The following is a 27,620-nucleotide window of genomic DNA, read 5'->3' on the forward strand; positions in this document are numbered from 1 at the left end:
TGACAGAAGAGCAGAAGATTAAACACCGCATGTTCTCACTCATAGGCGGGTGTTGAACAATGAGAACACATGGACACAGGGAGGGGAGCACTACACACTGGGGTCAGTTGGGGGGAAATAGGGGAGGGACGGTGGAGGGTGGGGAGCTGGGGAGAGATAGCAAGGGGAGAGATGCCAGATGTCGGTGATGGGGAGGAAGGCAGCGAATCACACTGCCATGTGTGTACCTATGCAACAATCTTGCAAGTTCTTCACATGTACCCCAAAACCTAAAATGCAATAAAATAAATGGAAAAAAAATACATCTCGCTCTTTCCCATCTTGCAAGATGGCGGGTGAAAAAGTTGAGAAGCCGGATACTAAAGAGAAGAAACCTGAAGCCAAGAAGGCTGATGCTGGTAGCAAAGTGAAAAAGGGTAACCTCAAGGCTGAAAAGCCCAGAAGGGGAAGTCCTATTGCAGCCACAATCCTGTTCTTGTTAGAGGAATCGGCAGGTATTCCCGATCTGCCATGTATTCCAGAAAGGCCATGTACAAGAGGAAGTACTCAGCGGCTAAATCCAAGGTTGAAAAGAAAAAGGAGAAGGTTCTTGCAGCTGTTACAAAACCAGTTGGTGGTGACAAAAACGGCGCTACCCAGGTGGTTTAACTTCGCAAAATGCCTAGGTATTATCCTGCTGAAGATGTGCCTCGAAAGCTGTTGAGCCACGGCAAAAAACCCTTCAGTCAGCACGTGAGAAAACTGCGAGCCAGCATCACCCCCGGGACCACTCTGATCATCCTCACTGGATGCCACAGGGGCAAAAGGGTGGTTTTCCTGAAGCTGGCGAGTGGCTTATTACTTGTGACTGGACCTCCGGTCCTCAGTCGAGTTCCTCTGCGAAGAACGCACCAGAAATTTGTCATTGCCACCTCAACCAAAATTGATATCAGCAATGTAAAAATCCCAAAACATCTTACTGATGCTTACTTCAAGAAGAAGAAGCTGCGAAAGTCCAGACACCAGGAAGGTGAGATCTTCGACACAGAAAAAGAGAAATACGAGATTTCAGAGCAGTGCAAGATTGATCAGAAAGCTGTGGACTCACAAATTTTACCAAAAATCAAAGCTATTCCTCAGCTCCAGGGCTACCTGCGATCTGTGTTTGCCCTGACAAATGGAATTTATCCTCACAAATTGGTATTTTAAATGTCCTGATGATCTAATTAAATAGCTGATTACCTTTAAAAAAAAAATACATCTCACCTGACAATCCTTGTGTTTCCCTTATCATGCTCTAAATTTAGAACAATAAAAATAAGACATCTTTTATGCCTAAAAAAAATAAATAAATAAAATAAAAGACATAAAATTATAAGAAGGATTATAACTGTGTATTGCTGAGTTTTTAACATATAAATACTACATATACACACATATATATACACAGGGAAGGGCAAAGAGCTATATAGCGGTAGCATTTCTATAAGTCATTAGAATTTAGTGAAAACATGAAGTACATTCTAATAAATTAAAATGTATACTGTAAGCCCTAGAGCAACCACTAAGGAAATAACATAAAATATCACATAAAAATTAGGTGAATTAACATGTTAACTAGAAAGTATTCACTTAATGCAAAAAACAACAACAACAACAACAACAACAACAAAGGAGGAACACAGGGAAAACAAAACATGAGATATACAGAAAACAAAATATTAAATAGCAGAGGTAAATCTAACAACATCAATAATAATATTAAGTGTGAACATAAATCAAACAATTTAATCAAAAGGCAGAGACAGACTGAGTGTGATAAAATGATCCATCTATATGCTATCTACTGAATACACTTTAGGTTTAAAAATATAATAGATTGGCCGAGGCAGGTGGACTACCTGTGGCCAGGAGTTTGAGATCAGCCTGGCCAACATGGCAAAATCCCATCTCTACTAAAAATACAAAAAATTAGTCAGGTGCGGTGGCAGGCACCTGTAATCCCAGCTACTCTGGTGGCTCAGGCAGGAGAATGGCTTGAACCCAGGAGGTGGAGACTGCAGTGAGCCAAGATCGTGCCACTGCACTCCAACCTGGGCAACAAGGGTGAAACTCTGCCTCAAAAAATACATATGTATAAAATAATATATATATAACATTGTATATATATTTTGAGATTGAAGGCAAAAAGACTGAAATAATATATTATGCAAACAGCAACCATAACAGAACTTGAATGACTGTAAAATATAAGACAACACAGACATTAAAACAAAAAATACTGCCAGAGGCAAAGAGAGAAATTTTATAATTATAAAAGAATTATAAACATATACACACCCACCTAACAATGGAGCCCTAAAATATATAAGGCAAAAACTGATGGATGTGGAGTGAGAAATACACAATTCAATAATAATAGTTCCACTTTCAATAATGGATAGAACAAGTGGCAGAAGATAGATAAGGAAACACGAAATCTGAATAACACTATAAATCAAGAAGACTACTGACATCTATAGAACACTCCACACAAAAACAGTTTAACTCACAGTGTTTTCAAGTGCACACGGAAGATTATTCAGGATAGACAAAGTGTTGGGCCATGACACAAACCTCGATAGATTATTTATTTATTTAGTTGGTTTTCTTTTTTATTATATTTTAAGTTCTGGGGTACATGTGCAGATCGTGCAGGATTGTTACATAGGTATACACATGCCATGGTGGTTTGCTGCATCCATCCCCCCATCAGCTACATTAGGTATTTCTCCTAATGTTATATCCCTCCCCAATCCCCCCACCCCAGATTTTTTAAAGGTTTAAATTGTATAAAGTATGTTCTCTACCCACAATGAAAATAAATTAGAGATTAGTAACAGAAGGAAATTTAGGAAATTCAAAACCGTGTGAAAATTAAATATGATTATTTATTGATTACTTCTGAATAATCAATAGGGCAAAGAAGAAATCACAAGGGAAATTAGAAAATGTCTGGAGATAAATGTAAGAGAAAACACAATATATTAAAATTTGTGGTATGCAGCTAAAGCAATAAAGGAAATTTAAAAAATTTATTTAGTAGAGGAAAATTTACAGCTACAGGCATTTAGATTTAAGTAAAAAAAAAACTTAAATACCATAACATTTCATTTTAAGAAACTGTAAAAGAGAAGAGAAAATTAAATCCAAAGCGAGCAGAATGAAGGAACTAATAAAGATCACAATGGAAATAAATGAAATAGAATAGAACAACAGCAGAGAAAAGCAAAAAAATCAAAAGTTGGTTCTTACAAAATATCAACGAAATTGGCATAATTGTAGCTTGGCCCCATTGTCTTCAGAGAAATTAAATGATCACAGCATAGTTATAACTATTCTTAAAATGAGCATTTTACTTCTACTTTAATAAGCCATAGCGTTAATTTTTTGGCATTAATTTTTAAGGAGTCACATTTGTACTGGCTTTTATTAATTTGTCATCTATTCAAATATCTAGATCATTTTTCCCTTTGAATGTTAACCTCTGTTACTTACTTGAGGATGAGCTATCTAAGCAAAAGTAAGTTTAAATATTGTATCTTTATTTAAAGCAAAAAAGAATCATATTTATGTATATTTATAGGTGAGTGTATATATATGCATACAAATACACATTGTGTGTATATACAATTATATATGTATTTCTGCTGTTAGCTATAATTATTAGTCATCTTAGTCCTCCAAAAGCTCCTTATCTCATAGGCATGGGGAATCTTTCCTCAGGTTCCCCTAACCAGCCTCTTGTACTCTCCACTTTTGCAAATGCAACTGGGACCCAGTGCCCCCTTTCTTCTCAGTTGGCCTCAAAATCCCTGGATTATATCTGAAAATGTTAAACAAAATGCTTCCAATCTGGAGAGAGCATGTACTGATTTTGAGAGGGACACATTAATTTCATGGTATAATTTATTTAGTTATTTAATTTATACAGAAGAGTACATACAGATTCGGTAATAATAGACCAAGCCATTACACCATAAGAAAATTCACTCAAGGAAATGATGAGTAGACTATTAAAAAAGTAGGGCTATGAAGAAAATGTCAATCCATATTAAAACAGCACATTACAGTCGGACTTTCCTCTCAGCATGTCTGAGTTTCAGCATTATATCATTTTAACGATGATATCATTTCAGGAAATAATATTTCACATGCTGTGCTTACAAGTATCAATCTGGATAAACCTCCCTTACTCAACAAATGCTGTGGTACTGAGCCAAGAAATATAGACAAGCACAGTAAAGAGATAATACTAATATGTAAGAATTTTGCTCAAAATCATTGGCCTTTCTACTGTGAGAGATTTTATTTTATAAGGCTGCATGCTTTACAAAAGAGCAAACCAAGATTCACTCACTTGTTTCTGAAGTAACCACCATAGCTAGCACACAAAGGTACATAATTCACTTCAGTAACAGACTAGAAAAGACCATTTATAGTAATGCATAAAACCAAAGTAATGCTACAAAACCAGAAAATAGATAAGTGTGTTAGAGGAGCCATCCTATGATCCTAGGGAATCAAAGCAAGCAGCGTAATAAAAATGCACAAACTCTACCAGGGGGAAAAAAAAAAAAAAAAAAACAGCTGGGCACAGTGGCTCATACCTGTAATCCCAGCACTTTGGGAAGCTGAGGTAGGAGGATTGCTTGAACCTAGGAGTTTGAGACCAGCCTGGGCAACATAGCAAGACCCCATCTGTACAAAAATTTTTAAAAATTAGCTGAGTGTAATGGCATGCACCTATGGTCCCAGCTACTGAGGAGGCTGAGGAGGGAAGACAGCTTGAGCCCCGGAGGTCAAGGCTACAGTGAGCCATGATCGCACCACTGCACTCCAGCCTGGGTGACACAGTGAGACTCTGTCTCAGAAAAATAATTAAAAAGAACATTGAAATGCATTTGAAAGGAACCAGTATAAAATAATTTGATAGAGCAGTATAATAATCATATATTTAAATTAGGTTCACAAAACTCAGAAGAACAATTTGTTAGTCTTCAGAATTGGGTCACAAACTCATACTTATTACACAAGAAATGCAACTTTGAGCATAGCCTTTAGGGAGCTAAGGAGACTCCATTAAAGACCATAGCAAGGATTTATAAGAAAATAGGAAGACAGGAAAGAGAAAAGTAAAAGATTCTTATGATAGCGTTATTGTAAAATATTAATATATTTCAAGTACCTAAATTCATCATTTCAAATAATTTTTGAAGAAATAACTGTTTAGGAATCATAACTGACTTCAAACTCAGTAGCTTCCACTCATATTCCTTTTTTCTTCTTTTACTATTCCAGGGTGAATCACTTATAATCACTGTAGCCAATATTTGTAGAGTGTCAGCTGGAAATTTTCTTTATGTCATTAACACTTTCAGTTGATTCCAATCTAAGTTTTTAGTAGCTGATATTATTATCAGAACATATTTAATTAATTCATTATGCCCACTGGTTGCTAAACTGTAATGGGGAGAGGAACTCTAACAGCAATATACTAAAGATCAAAAAGATAATACCTGCTTCTTTTGAAACTAGAGCTTATGAACTTCAGAATGGATCCTCATGTCAATTTCCTTCTCCTACTTCCAACAGAAAGTTGTGTGTTGTCTCAGATAAACCAAAGAAAAGACAGAGTTCTGGTGGTGCTTGGAATTTCAAAATAGGATTTATATACAACAAATTTTAAATTTAAATTACTCAGAGGGTTAACAATTCTTTTTTCACAAACACCCTTACTTTAGCAGGAGTAGTTGTTTTATATTAAACATGATATTTGAAAGCTGAGAACTCTTTTTCAGGAGATTTCCTTGTCATCCAAGGAAGAATATGTTTGGTATAGTTTCATATATTATGTTTACATTAGGCAATTTCTACCATAGCAACAAGGCTATTAAATATTTATATCAAGCAATTGGAATCTCATTTAATACAACAAATGTTCTTGAATATTACCAAAACAAAAATCTTTTCTTTGAAATTTTAACATAGAATGTAGGTGTTTTCTCCTTCCTTTAGATAATGATGGTCCTGTTATACTTACCATATAATTGTCCCTTTAAATGTTCTGTAATTAATGGTACAAGGCAAGTATAGCATACGTTTAGTCAAACATGGAAATATTGTATTACATACTTCATTCCTGCTTCTCTCATGCTCCCTTCTCACATACTGCCCTCTACATATAACATGTGTTAAGTGCATATTACAGTAACACTCAGCTCTTTGTCAGCTCTTCTAGGTGAATAAAGTTAACGTGATGACCTCGTGCTAATAAGGTCATTGAGTCACCTAACAAAGATAAATTTTTCATGTTCATCAACATCTTATACAGCAAGGACAATTTTTTTGCATATTATTCTTTAAAATACTTATAAAAGAGTATTTTATTTTAAATTATTAATTTTTAACCAATCCTTAATGTCTTAAACTAGATGAATGAAACTGAAGGCTTTAAAGAATCAAACTAAAGTGAATATATAGCATGAAATTATAGCAAAATATCAGTGTGCTAGTGATAACAAAACCTAAATCAGAGCACTTTCCTATATCACTATAGTCATACTGAATAGTGACTACATAAAATGAGAAACTGTCTACATCATATGAATACTATTAATGACAAGCCTTTTTTTATTAAAATGGCAAGAATACAAATAGCTTATATCAGTAAAATACAGTAGTATTCAGGCTTTAATATGAACATTGCATCAAAGCCTATGGATAGGTAAGGTAAAAGATTTAGGAAATTGGGGGAGGAAAGAAACATCACTTGTCTTGTTACTCCAGATTACAGACAGCTGCCACAGACAATAAAATAAAATGGCAATTAAGTTGATTGCAGTACTTTAAGGAAAACTTATTAAAAATACAGATTAAAAAAAAATCTTACATTCTTGACAGGTATATCATCACCTACCTTTCTAAAAACAGTAGTAGTAAACACAATTGTAGAAAATGTATGTTACTTAGTCTTTGAGTGGTACAATGCTACAGATTTTAAAACCCTGACAGCACTCCTACTTTCTGCTGCTTCAATATCAGATTATGGCATGGAACTTATGTAAGGTTGGTTCCAAATGGAATATCAGATCCCAGGCCAGTATCAATAAATTGTACCCATTTTGGCACAAATTTTCTAGCCATGAATGCACAAATCACAAAGAAAAATATTAACCAACCAATTATTTGAGATACCAAGAAAGGAAAGGAAATCAGTTTTGTAAAAACACTTTGCCCTGTTTTAATAAGCTTCTTTATTTACTCCGGATAGTGAACATAACAGTGTTCAATAGTGAAGTAAGCAAATTTTACACTCACTATTACTGCATGGATAGAAAGAGCCATATGCATTTTTGTTTTTATAAGTTATCTCAGATCACTGCAACATGGCACATCAGAACAGAGATTAGACACACAATGTTAATAAATACATTTAACATCGCCAAGCATTTAAAAGATAAATGCAATCATGTAGCAAAAAAAAATCAGTTTGTAACTTTGACCTTTCTCAGAGATGTGAAGAATCATTTCAGCTGTCAGAAATCTCTGTAGCAAAGATTCCTATAAGAGAACAAATTATGCTGATTAACATTTTCAATTCAACTTTTTCAACATGTGTAACAAACGTATTCTCATAAGTCTATCACTTTTGCTAAATGTAAGAGTCTTCTTCAGTTTCTATGAAGGAAAACAAAAAACAATGTATTTTTTTCACTCAGTTTTCACAAACTGTGCTATATTCATACTATAGAATACTATTCAACAATTAAAAGGGATGAACTATTGATACTTACAGCAGCTTAGACGGATCTCATGGGCATTATGCTGAATGAGAAAAGTCAATCACAAAAAGTTACCTCAAAATGACAGAATCATAGAGATGGAGAAGAAAGTAGTATTTCCCAGGAGACAGGGAGATGAAGAAGTGTGGGCCTACAACCATAAATAGGCATAATAAGGGAGCGAATTCTTTGGTGCTGATGGAACAATTTTGCATCTTTATCACACTGGTGCTGTGTGTGGAGCGTAAAAAAAAAAGTACACATACAAACACTGTGTACAGTGCATCTAAAAACTAGTGAAATCTGAATAAGGCCTATAGGCTAGTTAATCACATTGTGCCAATGTCAATATCCCAGTTTGCAAGATATTTCATTATAGAAATTGGGGTAAGGATATGTAGAACTGTCTGTACTATTTTTTGTAACTACTTATAAGACTACAGTCGTTTTATTTTTTATTTTTAAATTATTATTATTATTTGAGACAGAGTCACTCTGTCACCCAGGCTGGAGTTCAATGGTGCAATCTCAGCTTGATGCCTCTTCTGCCTCCCAGGTTCAAGTAAATCTCATGCCTCACGCTCCTGAGTAGTTGGGATTACAGGTATATGCCACCACACCCAGGTAATTTCTGCATTTTTAGTACAGATGGGGTTTTATCATGTTGGCCAGGCTGGTCTCAAACTCCTGGCCTCAAATGATCCACCTGCCTCAGCCTCCCAAAGTGCTGGGATTACAACCAGGAGCCACTGCATCCGGCCATGACATACTCATTTTTTAAAAGTACCTTCATACATCTACATTATGGAATACCACTCAGCAGTTAAAAGGAATATGTGACAACTACTAATACATGCAACAACCTGGATAAATCTGAAATAATATATTGTGCTGGGTAAAGTCAACCACTAGAGGCTGCATACTGCATGATTCTATTTATATGACAACTTGGGAAAGGCAAAACTAGAGGGATGGGGAACAGAGCGGTGGTTAGAGGAAAGTAAATTCAGTGTGATATCTGTTGTCTAGATAATAAGTGGCAGTCAAAGGGCACCATTTGAAACTGACAGTAAAAGGTTAAGTAAGAAGAAAGGTGATTAAGAGCACTGTTAAAAGTATTAATAGAAAGATAACAACTAAAATAAAATAAAATCTTCCTAAATGCCAAAAGAAATTGGTTAAGAAACAAAGAAGACTGACCAAATGAAGAAATAGAACAAATATCACATAGTACAGACAGTAATTATAACTGGGTTGAGACCATTACTATTGATGTGACATAACAGTCATATCAATAACGTAAAAGATTTTAACTCATCTATTTTATTTATACTATTCTATTCTATTTTTGAGACAGGGTCTCACCCTGTTGCCCAGGTTAGAGTGCAGTGGCACAATCATGGCTCACTGCAGCCACGACCTTCCAGGCTCAGGTGATCCCGTCACCTCAGCCTACCAAGTAGTTGAAAATACAGGCACATGCCACCACATCTGGCCAATTTTTTTTTTTTTTGTATTTTTTTGTAGAGATGGGTTTTCACCATTACCCAGGCTGGTCTCTAATTCCTGGGCTCAAGCGATCTGTCTGCCTCAGCTTCCTAAAGTGCTAGGATTACAGGAGTTAGCAACCATGCCCAGTTTAACTCACCTATTTTTTAAAAAGATTTTCAAAATGGCTGGGTGCGGTGGCTCATGCCTATAATCCTAGCACTTTGGGAGGCTGATACAGGTGGATCACCTGAGGTCAGGAGTTCGAGACCAGCCTGACCAACATGGTAAAACCCCATCTCTACTAAAAATAGAAAAACTAGGCTGGGCATGGTGGCTCACGCCTGTAATCCCAGTACTTTGGGAGGCCCAGGCAGGTGGATCACCTGAGGTCTGGAGTTCAAGACCACTCTGCCCAACATGGCGAAACTCTGTCTCTACTAAAAATACAAAAATTAGCTGGGTATGGTGATGGGCATCTCTAATCCCAGCTACCTGGTAGTCTGAGGCAGGAGAATCACATGAACTTGGGAGATAGAGGTTGCAGTGAGCCAAGATCACACCATTGCACTCCAGTCTGGGCAACAAGAGTGAAACTCTGACTCAAAAAAAAAAAAAAAAAAATCACAATGACTCATGAAGCAAAACTCAAATCCACACTGTATATAAGAGATATACTTAAAATGTAGTTACTCAAAAAAGGCTAAAAATAAAAATATTTACGAGGTAAATAGAAACAATAAGAAAATAGAATTTGCAACTCTAATACAAAAGTAGAGTCAAGCAAAGAAAAACATCTAAATGCATCTGAAAAGGATATGTTATAAAAGCCACATTCCATGATGAAGAGTGACAGTTCAGAATATCAACGCAACAAATAAAACAGCAAACCACCTATATAAAGCAAAATTTAGAGGAATGCAAAAATAAATGAAAACATACTAATAACAGGAGACTTTAGAACACTACTGTTAATATAAAACAGGTCAGATACCTTCTTCATGAACTAGGAAAAACCACCTTAAACTTCATATGGAACCAAAAAAGAGACCGCATAGCCAAGACAATTCTAAGCAAAAAGAACAAAGCTGGAAGCATCATGCTACCTGACTTCAAACTATACTACAAGGCTACAGTAATCAAAACAGCATGGTACTGGTACCAAAATAGATATATAGACCAATGGAACAGAACAGAGGCCTCAGAAGTAATGCGATACATCTACAACCATCTGATCTCTGACAAACCTGACAAAAACAGGCAATGGGGAAAGGATTCCTCTTTAATAAATGGTGTTGGGAAAACTGGCTAGCCATGTGCAGAAAGCTGAAACTGGACCCCTTCTTTACACCTTATATAAAAATTAACTCCAGATGGATTAAAGATTTAAACATAAGACCTAACCCCATAAAAACCCTAGAAGAAAACCTAGGCAATACCATTCAGGACATAGGCATTGGCAAGGACCAAAAGCAATGGCAATAAAAGCCAAAATTGACAAATGGGATCTAATTAAACTAAAGAGCTTCTGCACAGCAAAAGAAACAATCATCAGAGTGAACTGGCAACCAATAGAATGGGAAAAAATTTTTATAAGCTACCCATCTGACAAAGGGCTAATATCCAGAATTTACAAAGAACTAAAACAGATTTACAAGAAAAAAAAACCCCATCCAAAAGTGGGTGAAGGATATGAACAGACACTTTGCAAAAGAAGGCATTTATGCAGTCAACAAACATATGAAAAAATGCTCATCATCACTGGTTATTAGAGAAATACAAATCAAAACCCCATTGAGATACCAGCTCATGTCAGTTAGAATGGCAATCAAAAAATCTGGAGACAACAGATGCTGGAGAGGATGTGGAGAAATAGGAACACTTTTACACTGTTGGTGGGAGTGTAAATTAGCTCAACCATTGTGGAAGACAGTGTGGCAAATCCTCAGGGATCTAGAAATAGAAATACCATTTGACCCAGTGATTTCATTACTGGGTATATATCCAAAGGATTATAAATCATTCTATTATAAAGACACATGCACATGTATGTTTACATGTGGCACTGTTTACAATAGCAAAGATTTGGAACCAAGCCAAATGCCCATCAATGATAGACTAGATAAAGAAAATATGGCACATATACACCATGGAATACTATGCAACCATAAAAAAGGATGAGTTCATGTCCTTTGCAGGGACATGGATGAAGCTGGAAACCAACATTCTCAGTAAACTAAGAAGAGAAAACCAAACACATGTTCTCAGTCATAAGTGGATGTTGAACAATGAGAACACATGGACACCAGGAGGGGAACATCACACACTAGGGTTTGTTGGGGGGTAAGGGGTCAGGGGAGGGATAGCAGGTAGTGAGGAGACTGGGGAAGGATAACAATAGGAGAAATATCTAATGTTGACGACAGGAGGATGGAGGCAGCAAACCACAATGGCATGTGTATACCTGTGCAACAATCCTGCACGATCTGCACATGTACCCCAGAATTTAAAAGTATAATAATAAAAAAATCAGATAAACAAATATTAAACAATGATACAAAAGTTCTACAAAAAATGAAAAAGTGGAGGTATTTACACCACAAAAATTGGCAAGTGCTACAGACCAGGGCTTCCCCCTCCTCTCCTTTGGGAAGCCAGTTTACCAGCACGCCACTGAGCTAGCCTTACAGAATTAAAAATACCACAAAGCCTCTATAATTAAATAGTGTGGGACTGCACATGAACAGACAGATCAATGGAATAGAAATAGAAAGTCCAAAAAGAGATCTGAATGACTGGGACAAACAGTCTTTTAAATCAATGATCTTAGAACAACTTGATAGTCAGTTGGAATAAGATAAAATTAGATCAATTTCTCAAACCATATATAAAATAACTTCAAATGAATCAGATATCTAAATGTTAAAAATAAAACTATACAAGTACTAAAAGATACCATTTCTCTACTAGCTGGGTAGAGAGAAAGATTTGCTAACTATGAATAGAAATCCAGATGCATTAAAGGAAAAGGTTTAAAGTCTGACTACACAAAAAGAAAAACTCTTCATACAGTAAAAATAAAAGACAAATGTCAAAAAAAGTGAGAAAATATTTGTAGCATATATCACCAATGAAGAGCTAATTTCTCAAATTTACTAAAAGTTTTTTTTAACAAAAAGATCAAAGCCCATTAGAAAATAGGCAGAAGAAATGAATAAATATTTCGGAAAGAGAGATATAATAATAGCCCTTAAGCCTATGAAAAGATATTCAACTTTACTCATAATATGAGAAATGCAAATTAAAACTACAGTGAAATACAATTTCTCATCTGCTATAGTGGCACAAATTCAAAAGCTTGACACTGTGTTCTGTTAGTCAGGCAGCTGTGGGGAAACAGTAATTTCACACATTGCTGAAGGGATTGCAGAATGGAGGGGAACGTGGCACTGTCCAACAAAACTACATGTGTATTTACCCGTTGACCCAGCAATCCCACTTCTAGGAATTCATTCGGAAGATACTCCAACAACATGAAAATACACATGTACAAGATTATCCATTACAGCCTTGTTTGTATTTGCAAATTATTGGAAACTACCTAAATGTCCAAGTTTAGGAGGTGGGTTACATAACTACTGTACATCCATATACTGGAGTAGTATGCACCTGAAAAAAAGGAATAAGGAGAATCTCTATGAATCAATATGGAGAGATTTCCAGGAGATAGTGTTAAGTGAGAAAAGCAAAGTACAAAGAAGCATGCTACTTTTTGCATAAGCAAAAAAAGACATATATTCTGTGTATCATTAGCATAAAACCACAAAGAAAGGGGGTGGAGGCATGAGTGACGGGATGGAGGACATAAAGAGAAAGTGACACTTCTCTAAGCATTAGCTTTTGCAGAGTTTTGACCTTGAAAAGCATACTAACCTACCTATTCAAAAGTAAAATTAAGTTGGAAAAAAAAACTAGGAAGTGGAAAAATGAAAAATGAAAGCAAATTGAAACAAATGGATCCAATGTTATTTCAAATGAATACTATAACCAAAGTAAAAGATGGAAAAAAATTAATCTAAGTAAGTTACAAACTCAGTATTTAACTATATGCCCTTAAGACTTAGACAAGGTAGCGTAACAGGTTTAAGAAGGAAGAACTTGGGAGGCAGAGGTTGTAGTGAGCCAAAATTGTGTCATCGTACTTCAGCCTGGGCAACAGAGCAAAACTCTGTCTCAAAATAAATAAATAAATAAATAAAAACAAAAAAACAGCCCAATCAGACAAAGACAAAGAAAAAAGAATTTAAAAAAATAAACAAACCCTCCAAGAAATTTGAGATTATGTTAAATGGCCAAACCTAAGAATAATTGGTTTTCCTGAGGAAGAAGAGAAATCTAAAAGTTTAAAAAACGTATTTGAGGGAATAATTGAGGAAAACCTCTCTGACCTTGCTAGAGATCTAGACATCCAAACACAAGAAGCTAAAAGAACACCTGGGAAATTCATTGCAATAAGATCATCCCCTAGGCACACAGTCATCAGGATATCTAAAATCAAGATGAAGGAAAGAATCTTAAGACTTATGAGACAAAAGCATCAGATAACCTATAAAGGAAAATACCACATTAGTGACAGATTTCTCAGCAGAAACCCTACAGCCGGAAGAAACTGGGGTCCCATCTTTAGCCTCTTGAAACAAAATAACTATCAGCCAAGAATTTTGTATCTAGCAAAATTAAGCTACATAAATAAAGGAAAGATCAAGTCATTTTCGGACAAACAAATGCTGAGAGAAGTTGCCACTACTATGCCAGCACTACAAGAAATGTTTAAAGGAGCTCGAAGTCTTGAAACAAAACCTTAAAATACATCAAAATAGAAGCTCCTTACAACATAAATCTCACAGGGCCCATAAAACAATAACACAATGGGGAAAAACCCTCACTAAAACAAGGTATTAGGCAACAACTAATGTGATAAATAGAACAGTACCTAACATCATTTTTCGTTGTCCCTATTGCTCTTTTTGAGACAGAGTCTCACTCTGTCACCCAGGCTGGAGTGCAGTGGCGCAATCTCAACTCACTGCAACCTCCACCTCCCGAGTTCAAGCGATTCTCCTGCCTCAGCCTCCCGAGTAGCTAGAACTACAGGTGTATGCCACCACACCTGGCTAATTTTTTGTATTTTTAGTAGAGATGGGGTTTCACTGTATTAGCCAGGATGGTCTCGATCTGCTGACCTTGTGATCTGCCCACCTAGGCCTCCCAAAATGCTGGGATTACAGGCATGAGCCACTGCACCTGGCCTTACCCAACATCTTAATACTAATGTTGAACGTTCCACTTAAAATGTTCCACATAAAAGATATAGAATGGCAGAAGGAATAAAAATTCACTGACTAAGTATCTGCTATCTTCAAGAAACTCACCTAACACCATAAGGACTCACATAAACTTAAGGTTAAGAGATGGAAAAAGATATTCCATGCAAATGGAAAGTGAGCAAGAGTAGCTATTCTTGTATCAGACAAAACAGACTTTTTATTTTTTGAGACGGAGTTTCGCTCTTGTTACCCAGGCTGGAGTGCAATGGCTCAATCTCAGCTCACCGCAACCTCAGCTTCCTGGGTTCAAGCAATTCTCCTGCCTCAACTCAGCCTCCTGAGCAGCTGGGATTACAGGCGCACACCATCATGCCCAGCTAATTTTTTGTATTTTTGGTAGAGACGGGGTTTCACCATGTTGACCAGGATGGTCTCAATCTCTTGACCTCATGATCCACCCGCCCCGACCTCCCAAAGTGCTGGGATTACAGGCATGAGCCACTGTGCCCAGCCAACAATTACTATTAGACCTAAGAAATGAGACAGACAGCAACACAATAATAGTGGGGGACTTCAATACTCCACTGACAGTACTAGACAGGTCATCAATACAGGAAGTCAACAAAGAAACAATGAACTTAAACTACACTGTAGAATAAATAGACTTAAGTATCTACAGAACATTCTACCCAACAACTGCAGAATATACATTCTTTTATTCAGCACATGGAACAATCTCCAAGATAGAACATATGATAGGACACAAAACACATCTCAATAAATTTAAGAAAGTCAGATTTATATGAAGTATCTTCAAACTACAGTGGAATAAAACTGGAAATTACCTCCAAAAGAAACCCTCAAAACTATAAAAATACATGGGTCTGCTCTTGAGGCTGGGTGTGGTGGTTCATACCTGAAATCCCAGCACTTTGGAGGCAAAGACTGGCAGATCACTAGAGGTCAGAAGTTCAAAATCAGCCTGGCCAACATGTTGAAAACCTGTCTCTACTAAAAATACAAAAATTAAGACTGGGTGCAGTGCCTCAAGCCTGTAATTCCAGCACTTTGAGAAGCCCAGACCTCAGGTGGGCAGATCACCTGAGGTCAGGAGATCAAGACCAGCCTGGCCAACATGGTGAAACCCTATCTTTACTACAAATACAAAAACAACTAGCTGGGCATGGTAGAGCACATCTGTAATCCCAGCTACTTGGGAGCCTGAAGCACAAGAATCACTTGAACCTGGGAGGTGGAGTTTGCAGTGAACCGAGATTGTGCCATTGCACTCCAGCCTGAGCAACACAGCAAGACCCCATCTCAAAAAGAAAAAATGAGCCTGGCATTGCAGCACATGCCTGTATTCCCAGCTAGTTGGGAGGCTGAGGCAGGAGAATCATTTGAACCCAGAGAGCAGAGGTTGCAGTGAGACAATATCATGCCACTGTACTCCATCTCAAATCATCATCATCATCATCATCATCATCATCATCATCTGATCTTGAATGATCTTTGGATCCACAATGAAATCAAGATGGAAATTTAAAACTTCTTTGAACTGAGATATAATAGTAAAACAACTTATCAAAACCTCTGGGATACAGCAAAAGTGGTGCTAAGAGAAAAGTTTATAACATTAAATGCCTACGTCAGAAAGTTTAAAACAGCACAAATAGACAACCTAAGGTCACACCTCAAGGAACTAGAGAAACAAGAACAAATGAAACCTAAACCCAGGAGAGGAAAAGAAATAACAAAGATCAGAGTGGAACTAAATAAAAATGAAACCAAAAATTACAAAAGATAAATCAACCAGAAAGCTGGTTCTTTGAAAAGATAAACAAAATTGATAGACCACTAGTGAGATTAACCAAGAAGAGAGAAGATCCAAATAAGCTCAATGAGAAATGAAATGGGAGATATTACAACCAATTCCACAGAAATACAAACGATCATTTAAAGCTACTATGAACACTTTTACAAATACAAACTGGAAAATCTAGAGGAGATGGATAAATTCCTGGAAATATACAACCCTCCCAGATTAAATCAGGAAGACATAGAATCTCTGAACAGACCAGTAACAAGTAGAGAGATTAAAACAGTAATTAAAAAAATGCCAACAAAAGAAGTTCACGACCAGATGGATTCACAGCTGAATTCCATCAGACATTCAAAGAAGAATTGGTACCAATTCTTTTGAACACCATTCCACAAGTAAAAGAAAGAGGGAATCCTCCCTAAATCATCCTATGAAGCCAGTATGACCCTAATTCCAAAGCTAGGAAAGGACATAAAAAAGGAAAACTATAGACCAATATCCCTGATGAACACAGATGCAAAAATCTTCAACATACTACTTGCTAACTGAGTCTAACAGAATATCAAAAAGATAATACAGCATGATCAAGTGAGTTACATACTAGGTATGCAGTGATAATTTAATATATGTGAGTCAATAAATGTGATAGACCATATAAACAAAATTTTTTAAAAAATCATGTGATCATATCAACAGATGCAGAAAAAGCATTTGACAAAATCCAGCATCTCTTATGGTTAAAACCCTCAGCAAAATTGGCATAGGAGGGACACACACTTCAAAATAATAAAAGCTATCTGTGACAAACCCACAGCCATCATTATACTGAATGGGGACAGTTGAAAGCATTCCTTCTGAGAACTGGAACAAGACAAGGATGCCCACTTTCATCGCTTCTATTCAACATAATACCTGAAGTCCTAGCCAGAGCAATCAGACAAGAGAAAGAAGTTAACAGCATTTAAATCAGTAAAGAGGAAGTCAGACTGTCAAGGTTCACTGATGACATGATCATATACCTAGAAAACCCTAAAGACTCATCCAAAAAGCTCCCAGATTTGACAAATAAATTCAATAAAGTTTCAGGATACAAAATTAATGTACACAAATCAGTAGTGCTGCTATACAAGAATAGCAATCAAGCTGAGAAACAAATCAAGAACTCAACTCCTTTTACAACAGCGGAAAAAAAACAAAAACAAAAACAAAACTTAGGACTATACCGAACCAGAGTGGTGAAAGAGCTCTACAAGGAAAACTACAAAACACTGCTGAAAGAAGTCATTGATAACACAAACAAATGGAAAAACATCCTATGCTCGTGGAGAATCAATACTGTAAAAATGACTATACTGTCAAAGGCAATATAAAAATTCAATGCAGTTCCAATCAAGGTACCAGAATCATTCTTCACAGAACTAGAAAAAACAACCCTAAAATTCATATGGAACCTCAAAAGACCCCGCATAGCAAGATTAAGCAAAAATAACAAATCTGGGGAGAGCTGGCAAGATGGCCAAACAGGAACAGCTCCAGTTTGCAGCTCCCAGCAAGACAGGCGCAGAAGGCGGGTGATTCCTGTATTTCCAACTGAGGCACCTGGTTCATCTCATTGAGACTGGTTGGACAGTGGGTACAGACCATGGAGAGGGAGCTAAGCAGGGTGGTGGCATCACCCCACTTGGGAAGTGCAAGGGGGGTTGGGGGATTTCCCTTTCCTAGTTAAGGGAAGCCTTGAGAGATTGTACTGGGAGAAATGATGCATTCTGACCCAGATATTGTGCTTTTCCTATGGTCTTCACAACTGGCAGACCAGGAGATTCTCTCCAGTGCCTGGCTCAGCGTGTCCCACTCCCATAGAACCCAGCAAGCTAAGATCCACTGGCTTGAAATTCTTGCTGCTAGCATAGCAGTCTGAGGTCGACCTGGGACACTCAAATTTGGTGGGGGGAGGGCCTTTGCCATTGCTGAGGCTTGAGTAGGTGGTTTCACCCTCAGTGTAAACAAAGCCACCAGGAAGTTTGAAGTGGGCACAGTTCCCTGGGACAGAGCATCTGGGGGAAGGGGCAACTGGGCGAAGCTTCAGCTGACTTAAACATCCCTGCCTGACAACCCTGAAGAAAGCAGTGGTTCTCCCAGCATAGAGTTCAAGCTCTGATAAGGGACAGGCTGCCTCTTCAAGTAGATCCCTGACCTCTACCCCCCATGTATTCAGACTGGGAGACACCTCTGAATAGGGGCCAACAGATACCTTATACAGGAGAGCTCTGGCTGGCATCTGGTGGGTACCCCTCTGGGACAAAGCTTCCAGAGATAGGAACAGGCAGGAATCTTTGTTGTTCTGCCGCCCCTGCTGGTGATACCCAAGCAAAGAGGGTCTGGAGTGGACCTCTAGCAAACTCCACCAGACCTGCAGCAGAAAGGTCTGACTGTTAGAAGGAAAACTAACAAACAGAAAGGAATAGTATCAACATCACCAACATCAAAGACCAAAGGTAGATAAATACACAAAGAGAAACCAACACAAAAAGGCTGAAAATTCTAAACACCAGAATGCCTCTTCTTCTCCAAAGGAGCACAACTCCTCACCAGCAAGGGAACAAAACTAGACAAAGAATGAATTTGATGAAGTGACAGAAGTAGGCTTCAGGAGGTGGGTAATAAATTATTCTGAGCCAAAAGAGCATGTTCTAACCCAAGGCAAGGAAACTAAGAACATTGAAAAAAAAAGTGAGAGGAATTGCTAATTAGAATAACCAGCTTAGAGAAGAACATAAATGACATGATAGAACTGAAAAACACAGCACAAGAACTTCATGGAGCATAGGCAACTATCAGTAGCTGAATCAATAACTTCATGAAGCATACACAACTATCAATAGCCAAATCAATCAAGCAGAAGAAAAGATATCAGAGATTAAAAATCAACTCAATGAAATAAAATAAAAAAAAAAAAAACAAGTTTAGAGAAAAACAGAGTGAAAAGAAATGAACAAAGTCTCCAAGAAATATGGGACTATGTGAAAAGACCAAATCTACGTTTGATTGGTGTACCTGAAAGTGACAAGGAGAATGGAACCAAATTGGAAAACACTCTTCAGAATATTATCCAGGAGAACTTCCCCAACCTAGCAAATGTTAAGGGCACTCAGAAAGAAAGGTCAGGTTACCCACAAAGGGAAGCCCAACAGACTAACAGCAGATCTCTCTGCAGAAACCCTACAAGCCAGAAGACAGTGGGGGTCAATATTCAACATTCTTAAAGAAAAGAATTTTCAACCAAGAATTTCATGTCCAGCCAAACTAAGCTTCATAAGTGAGGGAGAAATAAAATCCTTTACACACAAGCAAATGCTGAGAGATTTTGTCACCACCAGGCCTGCCTTACAAGAGCTCCTGAAGGAAGCACTAAATATGGAAAGGAACAACCAGTACCAGTCACTGCAAAAAAATTCCAAATTGTAAAGACCATCGATGCCATGAAGAAACTTCATCAACTAACAGGCAAAATAGCCAGCTAGCATCATAATGACCTGATCAAATTCACACATAACAATATTAACCTTAAATATAAATGGGCTAAATGCCCCAATTGAAAGACACAGGCTGGCAAATTGGATACAGAGTCAAGACCAATTAGTATGCTGTATTCAGGAGACCCATCTCACGTGCAAAGACACACAGGCTTAAAATAAAGGGATCGAGGAATATTTACCAAGAAAAAAAAAAAGCAGGGGTTGCAATCTTAGTCTCTGATAGACTTTAAACCACAAAGATCAAAAGAGACAAAGAAAGACATTACATAATGGTAAATGGATCAATACAACAAGAGGAGCTAACTATCCTAAACATATATGCACCCAATACAGGAGCACCCAGATTTATAAAGCAATTTCAAAAAGACCTACAAAGAGACTTAGACTTCCACACAATAATAGTGGGAGACTTTAATACCCCACTGTCAATATTAGACAGATAAATGAGACAGAAAATTAACAAGGATATCCAGGACTTGAACTCAGCTCTGGACCAAGCAGACCTAATATCTACAGAACTCTACAGAACTCTCCATCCCAAATCCACGGAATACACATTCTTCTCAGCACCACATTGCATTTATTCTAAAACTGACTACATAATTAGAAGTAAAACACTCCTCTGCAAGTGCAAAAGAAAGGAAATCATAACAAACAGTCCTAGAACACAGTGCAATCAAATTAGAACTCAGGATTAAGAAACTCACTCAAAATCACACAACTACATGGAAACTGAACAACCTGCTCCTGAATGACTACTGGGTAAATAAAATGAAGGCAGAAATAAAGATGTTCTTTGAAACCAATGAGAACAAAGACACAAAGTACCAGAATCTCTGGGACACATTTAAAGCAGTGTGTAGAAGGAAATTTATAGCACCAAAGGTCCACAAAAGGAAGCAGGAATGATCTAAAATCAACACTCTAACATCACAATGAGAATAACTAGAGACACAAGAGCAAACAAAATCAAAAGCTAGCAGAAGATAAGAAATAATCAAGATCAGAGCAGAACTGAAGGTGACAGAGACATGAAAAACCCTTCAAAAATTCAATGAATCCAGGAGCTATTTTTTTGAAAAGATCAACAAAATAGACCACTAGCCAGATTAAAAAAGAAAAAAATGGAGAAGAATCAAATAGACACAAAAAATGATAAAGGAAATACTGCCACCAATCCCACAGAAATACAAACTACCATCAGAGAATACTACAAACACCTCTATGCAAATAAACCAGTAAATCTAGAAGAAATGGATTAATTCCTGGACACATACACCCTCCCAAGACTAAACCAGGAAGAAGTTGAATCCCTGAATAGACCAATAACAAGTTCTTAAATTGAGGCAGCAATTAATAACCTACCAACCAAAAAAAGTCCAGGACTAGATGGATTCATAGCCGAATTCTACCAGATGTACAAAGGGGAGCTGGTACCATTCCTTCTGCAACTATTCCAAACAATCCAAAAAGAAGCAATCCTCCCTAACTCATTTTACAAGGCCAGCATTATCCTGATACAAAAACTAGGCAGAGACACAACAAAAAGAAAATTTTAGGCCAATATCCCTGATGAACATCGATGTGAAAATCCTCAATAAAATACTGGCAAACCGAATCCAGCAGCACATCAAAAAGCTTGTCCACCAAGATCAAGTCAGCTTCATCCCTGGGATGCAAGGCTGGTTCAAGCTACACAGATCTATAAATGTAATCCATCACATAAACAAAACCAATGGCAAAAAACACATTTATCTCAATAGATGCAGAGAAGGCTTTTGACAAAATTCAACAGTCTTTCATGCTAAAAACTCTCAATAAACTAGTTATTGATGGAATGTATCTCAAAATAATAAGAGCTATCTATGACAAACCCACAGCCAATATCTGACTGAATGGGCAAAGACTGGAAGCATTCCTTTTGAAAACTGGCACAAGACAAGGATGCCCTCTCTCACCAATCCTATTCCACACAGTATTAGAAGTTCTGGCCAGGGCAATCGGGCAAGAGAAAGAAATAAAGGGTATTCAATTAGGAAAAGAGGAAGTCAAATTGCCTTTGTTTGCAGATGACATGATTGTATATTTAGAAAACCCCATTGTCTCAGCCCAAAATCTCCTTAAGCTGATAAGCAACTTTAGCAAAGTCTCAGGATACAAAATCAATGTGCAAAAATCACAATAATTCCTATACACCAATAACAGACAAACAGAGAGCCAAATCATGAGTGAACTACCATTCAAAATTGCTACAAAGAGAATAAAATGCCTAGGAATACAACTTACAAGGGATGTGAAGGAGCTCTTCAAGAAACACAAATCACTGCTCAAGGAAATAAGAGAAGATACAAACAAATGGAAAAACATTCCATGCTCATAGAATGAATCAATATTGTGAAAATGGCCATATGGCTTAAAGTAATTTATAGATTAAATGCTATCCCCATCAAGCTACCCCTGACTTTCTTCACAGAATTGGAAAAAATGACTTCAGATTTCATATGGAACAAAAAAGAGCTCACATAGCCAAGACAATCCTAAGCAAAAAGAACAAAACTGAAGGCATCATGCTACTTAACTATAAACTATACTACAAGGCTACAGTAACCAAAACCAAAACAGATATATAGGCCAATGGAACAGAACAGAGGCCTCAGAAATAATACCATACATCTACAACCATCTGATCTTTGACAAACCTGACAAAAACAAGCAATGGAGAAAAGATACCTTATTTAATAAATGGTGTTGGTCAAACTGGCTAGCCATATGCAAAAAGCTAAAACTGGATCCCTTCCTTACACCTTGTGTAAGGAAGTGGGTGAAGGATATTAACATACACTTCTCAAAAGAAGACATTTTCAGTGGTCATTAGAGAAATGCAAATCAAAACCAGAATGAGATACCATCTCATGCCAGTTAGAATGGTGATCATTAAAAAAATCAGGAAACAACAGATGCTAGAGAGGATGTGGAGAAATAGGAATGTTTTACACTGTGAGGGGGAGTGTAAATTAGGTCAACCATTGTGGAAGACATTGTGATGATTCCTCAAGGATCTACAGCTAGAAATGCATTTGACCCAGCAATCCCATTACTGGGTATATATCCATAGGATTAGAAATAATTCTAATATAAAGACACATGCACACATATGTTTATTGTGGCACTGTTCACAATAGCAAAGATTTGGAACCAACACAAATGCCTATCAATGATAGACTGGATAAAAAAAAATGTAGCACATAAATACCATGGAGTATTATGCAGCCATAAAAAAGATGAGTTCATGTCCTTTGCCAGGACATGGATGAAGCTGGAAACCATCATTCTTAGCAAAATAACACAAGAACAGAAAACCAAACACCACATGTTCTCAATTGTAAGTAGGAGCTGAACAATGAGAATACATGGACACAGGGAGGGGAACATTACACACCAGGGCCTGTTGGTGGGTGGGGAGATAAGGAAGGGATAGAATTAGGAGAAATACCGAATGTAGATGATGGGTTGATGGGTGCAGCAAACCACCATGGCACATGTATACTATGCAAAAAACTTGCACATACTGCACATGTGCCCCAGAACTTAAAGTATAATAATAATAATAATAATAAAAGAACAAATCTGGAGGCATCACATTACCTGACTTCAAACTACGCTACAAAACTATAGTTATCAAAACAGCATGGTACTCAATAAAAATAGGCATATAGACTAATGGAACAGAATAGATAACCCAGAAATAAAGCCAAATAATCACAGCCAACTCATCTTCAACAAAGTAAACAAACACTAAAGTGGAGAAAGGACACCTTATTCAACAAAGAGTGCTGGGATAATTGGCAAGTCACATGTAGAAGAATGAAACTAGATCTTCACCTCTACCTTATGATCAAAGACTTAGAAATCTAACACCTGAAACTGTAAAAATTCTAGAAGATAACATTGGTAAAGCTCTTCTGGACACTGGCTTAGGCAAAGACTTCATGACCAAGAATCCAAAAGCAAATGAAACAAAACCAAATTATTTATATTACATATATTATCTATTTATGATGGGACTTAATTAAACTAAAAAGCTTCTGCACAGCAAAAGAAATAATCAGCAGAGTAAACAGACAACCCACAGGGTGGGAGAAAATCTTCCCAAACATGCATCTAACAAAAGACTAATATCCAGAATCTACAAGGAAGTCAAAGAAATCAGCAAGGAAAAAAACATAATCCCATCAAAAAGTGGGCTAAGGACATGAATAAACAATTTTCAAAAGAATATATACAAATGGCCAATGAAAAAATGCTCAACATCACTAATTATCAGAGAAATGCAAATTAATACCACAATGGGATACCTACCTTACTCCTGCAAGAATGGCCATAATTTAAAAATTTAAAAATCACAGATGTTGATATGGATGTGGTGAAAGGAAATGTTTTCTTTTATACTGCTGGTGGGAATGTAAACTAGTACAACCACTAAGGAAAACAGTACAGAGATTCTTTTTAGAACTAAAAGTATAGCTACCATTTGACCCAGCAATCCAGCTACAGTACTGGGTATCTACTCAGAGGAAAAGAAGTCATTATATGAAAAAGATATTTGCACAGGCGTTTGTAGCAGCACAAGTTGCATTTGCAAAAATATAGACCCAGCCTAAATGCCCATCGACCAACAAGTGGATTAAGAAAATGTAGTATAAATATACCAGGGAATACTACTCAGCCATAAAAAGGTATAAAATGATGCCATTCATAGCAACCTGGATGGAGTTAGAGACCATTATTCTAAGGGAGTAACTCAGGAATGGAAAACCAAATATCACATGTTCTTCATGTTAAGTGAGAGCTAAGGTATGAGGATGAAAGCCCTAAGAATGATACAATGAACTCTGGGGATTCAGGGGGAAGGATCCCAAAGTTCCTTCCCCAGTGGGAGAAGGGTAAGGAATAAAGGAGTACACATTGGGTGCAGTGCACACTGCTTGGGTATTGAATGCACCAAAATCTCAGAAATTACCACTAAAAGACTCATCTGTGCAACAAAAAACCACCTGTTCCCCCAAAACTCTGGAAATAAAAAATATATAATTTATGCAAACAGATAAAATATTAGACCTTTTTCTTTAGTATAATATATAATTCTAATTTAATTATCAAAATCCTTTATTTTTATATCACTATATCTTGGTAATCATGTTTAAATATCACTATTGAAGATAGACTATTGAGTTTCCTTATTACCCCAAATATTAACTATACTAGATATTGCTATTTGGTCTCAAGAGAATGGATCCTTAAACAGACTCACTCTTCTAATGATCGATCTAGGCCTCGGTCAGGAGATCGATGGTGAGCACGTTCTGGTGAATGGCATTTTGTATTTGGCTTCATTGTAGAACTCATATGATAAGCATTACTTGAGTAATTTTGACGGCGAAGTTCTTGCACAGCCCTCTCCCTAAAGCAAATAGTGATGCTTTAAAATTTTATATCCAGCAAAATTATTAAAAGTATCATAAAACTGTAGCTTGATTTATACTTTAAAATCTAACATCACACAAAAAAACCTAAAACCTAAGAAATAATGCTTTCCATGCTGAAAAGCATTGTTTTTGAGCTTGCATCAAGATACATTTACCTTTCAAAGCGCTCTGTTCCAAGTTGTCTTTTGGTAATGTCTAAGTCAGCTTCCAGTTGTGTGACAACATTTCTGAACTGGGCCACATCTCTACTCTGGATGGCCCTATTTAAAAGAAGACAAGAATTACAGTTGACTAAACTTAAAATATGGCTATGATTCCTGGGGTACATGAAACCATATTTACAGTGGTTTCTCAGCTGGATCCAAATCACAATGTGATTTTCATGGCCAGATTTATTAGTGCATCTAAAATATGCCAATGTTAGAGACATGGTAAGTATGCAAAGTAGACTACTTGAAAAGCCTAAGCAATCCCAGTCTCATTCAATTAAACATTCTCTGTTTCAGTTTCCCTGTGGGATCATATTATATATCATCTATCTATACTATTTACTATAAATAACTTTTTATGTAAGTACTTAGAGGTATTATATAAAGTAGTAGTATGATCAAATAATTAACACTGGAATTCACTAGCTCCATGATTAATATGGTCTGTTTTATATATATCTATTCAACCAAGTGCCTTATAATAAAATTTGATATACACAATATTTAATGTAATAGGATCTTCCTTAAGAGTAAACAATGGCTCAAAAAACCTTTGATAAGGCACAATATCATAAGAAAGATAAACATTGATGAATGTCATTCACACAGAACATTCTATCCTCTTCGCTTGCTTTCAGGATAGTATCATAGACTGCTGAAATCTAAACTTTAGAGACTAATAACATAAACGTTTCACATGCTAATTCTACATGTTAGTATTTACCAGTCAGTCTAAAACAGAGCATAGCTCTTAGGGTGGAAGTTTTGGCATATTTCACTAAAGTAGATTTCCACCTACCACCTTGAGAAAGTAATCCTGCAAAACCAGTTGAAGAAATCATAATAGTCTAGCTATCGTAATGAAAAAGAATGACTCAGTCACTGCCACCATAACCTGAAAAAGAGGAAACTGGCCCTGGCTCTGAAGCCCTTGCCTAGTCAGGGGTTCCTAGGAATGGCTGACTGCAGAGACCATGCTTCTTATCCTTCCCCATATTCTGAGCTCTTATGCGATGACAAAGTGGAGGATGGATGGAAAGTGTTATAGATGGGATAGGTAAGGACAGAGGTTAAGGGTCCCCTATCAGTTTTTGTGAGAGGTGACCAAGTTTAATAGAAAAAAAATCACTATACAGGCAGGCATTTCGACCCAATTCTCCAGCCAAAGGTCTTCTAATAAGGTGCTAGGAGTGCTAGAGATCCAAAAAAAAAAAAAAAAAAAAAAAAAAGAAGCAGCAGCTAAAATCAATGTCCTGGGAAGTCCTGTATTTTGTGAATGCAGGTGTTTTTCTAGGTACCCAGTACACATTATAGGTACAAAAGAAAATATGGCATGGCAAATGCAAACATTAGGTTGCAATGTCTTGGTCTAAATATGAAAATTCTTTTGGTTTCAGACTGCTTATTTTTTTTCTCATTTTGTTATATTTCCCAAAGGCAATATGTTAGATCAGATATTCTATTATACTCAAAACTCTGTTGGAGAGAATAGAGATCATTAAACTCAAATTTAGATAAGAAAAATATAATAGCAAAAGCACTGTCTCTTCGGCAAATCATAATATTTCTGATCCTCTGATTAATTAATGGCATATAGGAGGCAAATTCTCTAAATTCTAGTTTTAAAATTCTACTAAAGATCAGAAATTTAAGATGTATGACTTTACATTGCTAAACAACTCACATTTTATTTTCTGCCAAACAAAGGTGTTCCTTAAGAAGCTGAATTTCAGATTCCTTTTCTTGAAGTGCTATCTGAGACTGATATTCTTTGTCTCGATTGGCCACCAGCAAAGCTTCTAGATTCTGCATGGAGATTCTCTCATTTGTCATCTGACTCCTCAGGAGTTCAATTTCAGAACGAGCAGAATCTAACTCATTCTCCATCTGTACAATAATAAAAAGATATCTACACTTGTTCCCATTAATTTACTTAACTATTATATTATC

The 27,620-nt window shown here is 36.8% G+C and overlaps 1 protein-coding gene and 1 pseudogene across 18 annotated transcripts in view; one reads left to right on the forward strand and one right to left on the reverse strand.

Moving 5' to 3' along the window:
* Positions 1–310: 310 nt before the first annotated feature.
* Positions 311–1,235, forward strand: LOC116534700 (annotated as a pseudogene). The gene has a single exon (XR_004261832.1). The product of XR_004261832.1 is annotated as a 60S ribosomal protein L6 pseudogene (transcript).
* Positions 1,236–6,628: 5,393 nt separating this feature from the next.
* TSGA10 (testis specific 10) overlaps positions 6,629–27,620 on the reverse strand; it is a 156,913-nt gene continuing 135,921 nt past the window's right edge. For all 17 annotated transcript variants that reach the window (XM_032255405.1, XM_032255417.1, XM_032255412.1 and 14 more), the window contains 4 exons: positions 27,355–27,557; positions 25,617–25,721; positions 25,287–25,436; positions 6,629–7,581 (listed from right to left, as the gene is read on the reverse strand). In XM_032255405.1, coding sequence (XP_032111296.1) covers positions 7,557–7,581; positions 25,287–25,436; positions 25,617–25,721; positions 27,355–27,557 — 483 coding nt within the window. In that variant the 3' untranslated portion in view covers positions 6,629–7,556. The remainder of the gene's footprint in view (positions 7,582–25,286; positions 25,437–25,616; positions 25,722–27,354; positions 27,558–27,620) is intronic.

This window comes from Sapajus apella, unplaced genomic scaffold, assembly GCF_009761245.1.
Source record: "Sapajus apella isolate SASKATOON/1434 unplaced genomic scaffold, GSC_monkey_1.0 scaffold89, whole genome shotgun sequence".
Lineage (NCBI taxonomy): Eukaryota > Metazoa > Chordata > Mammalia > Primates > Cebidae > Sapajus > Sapajus apella.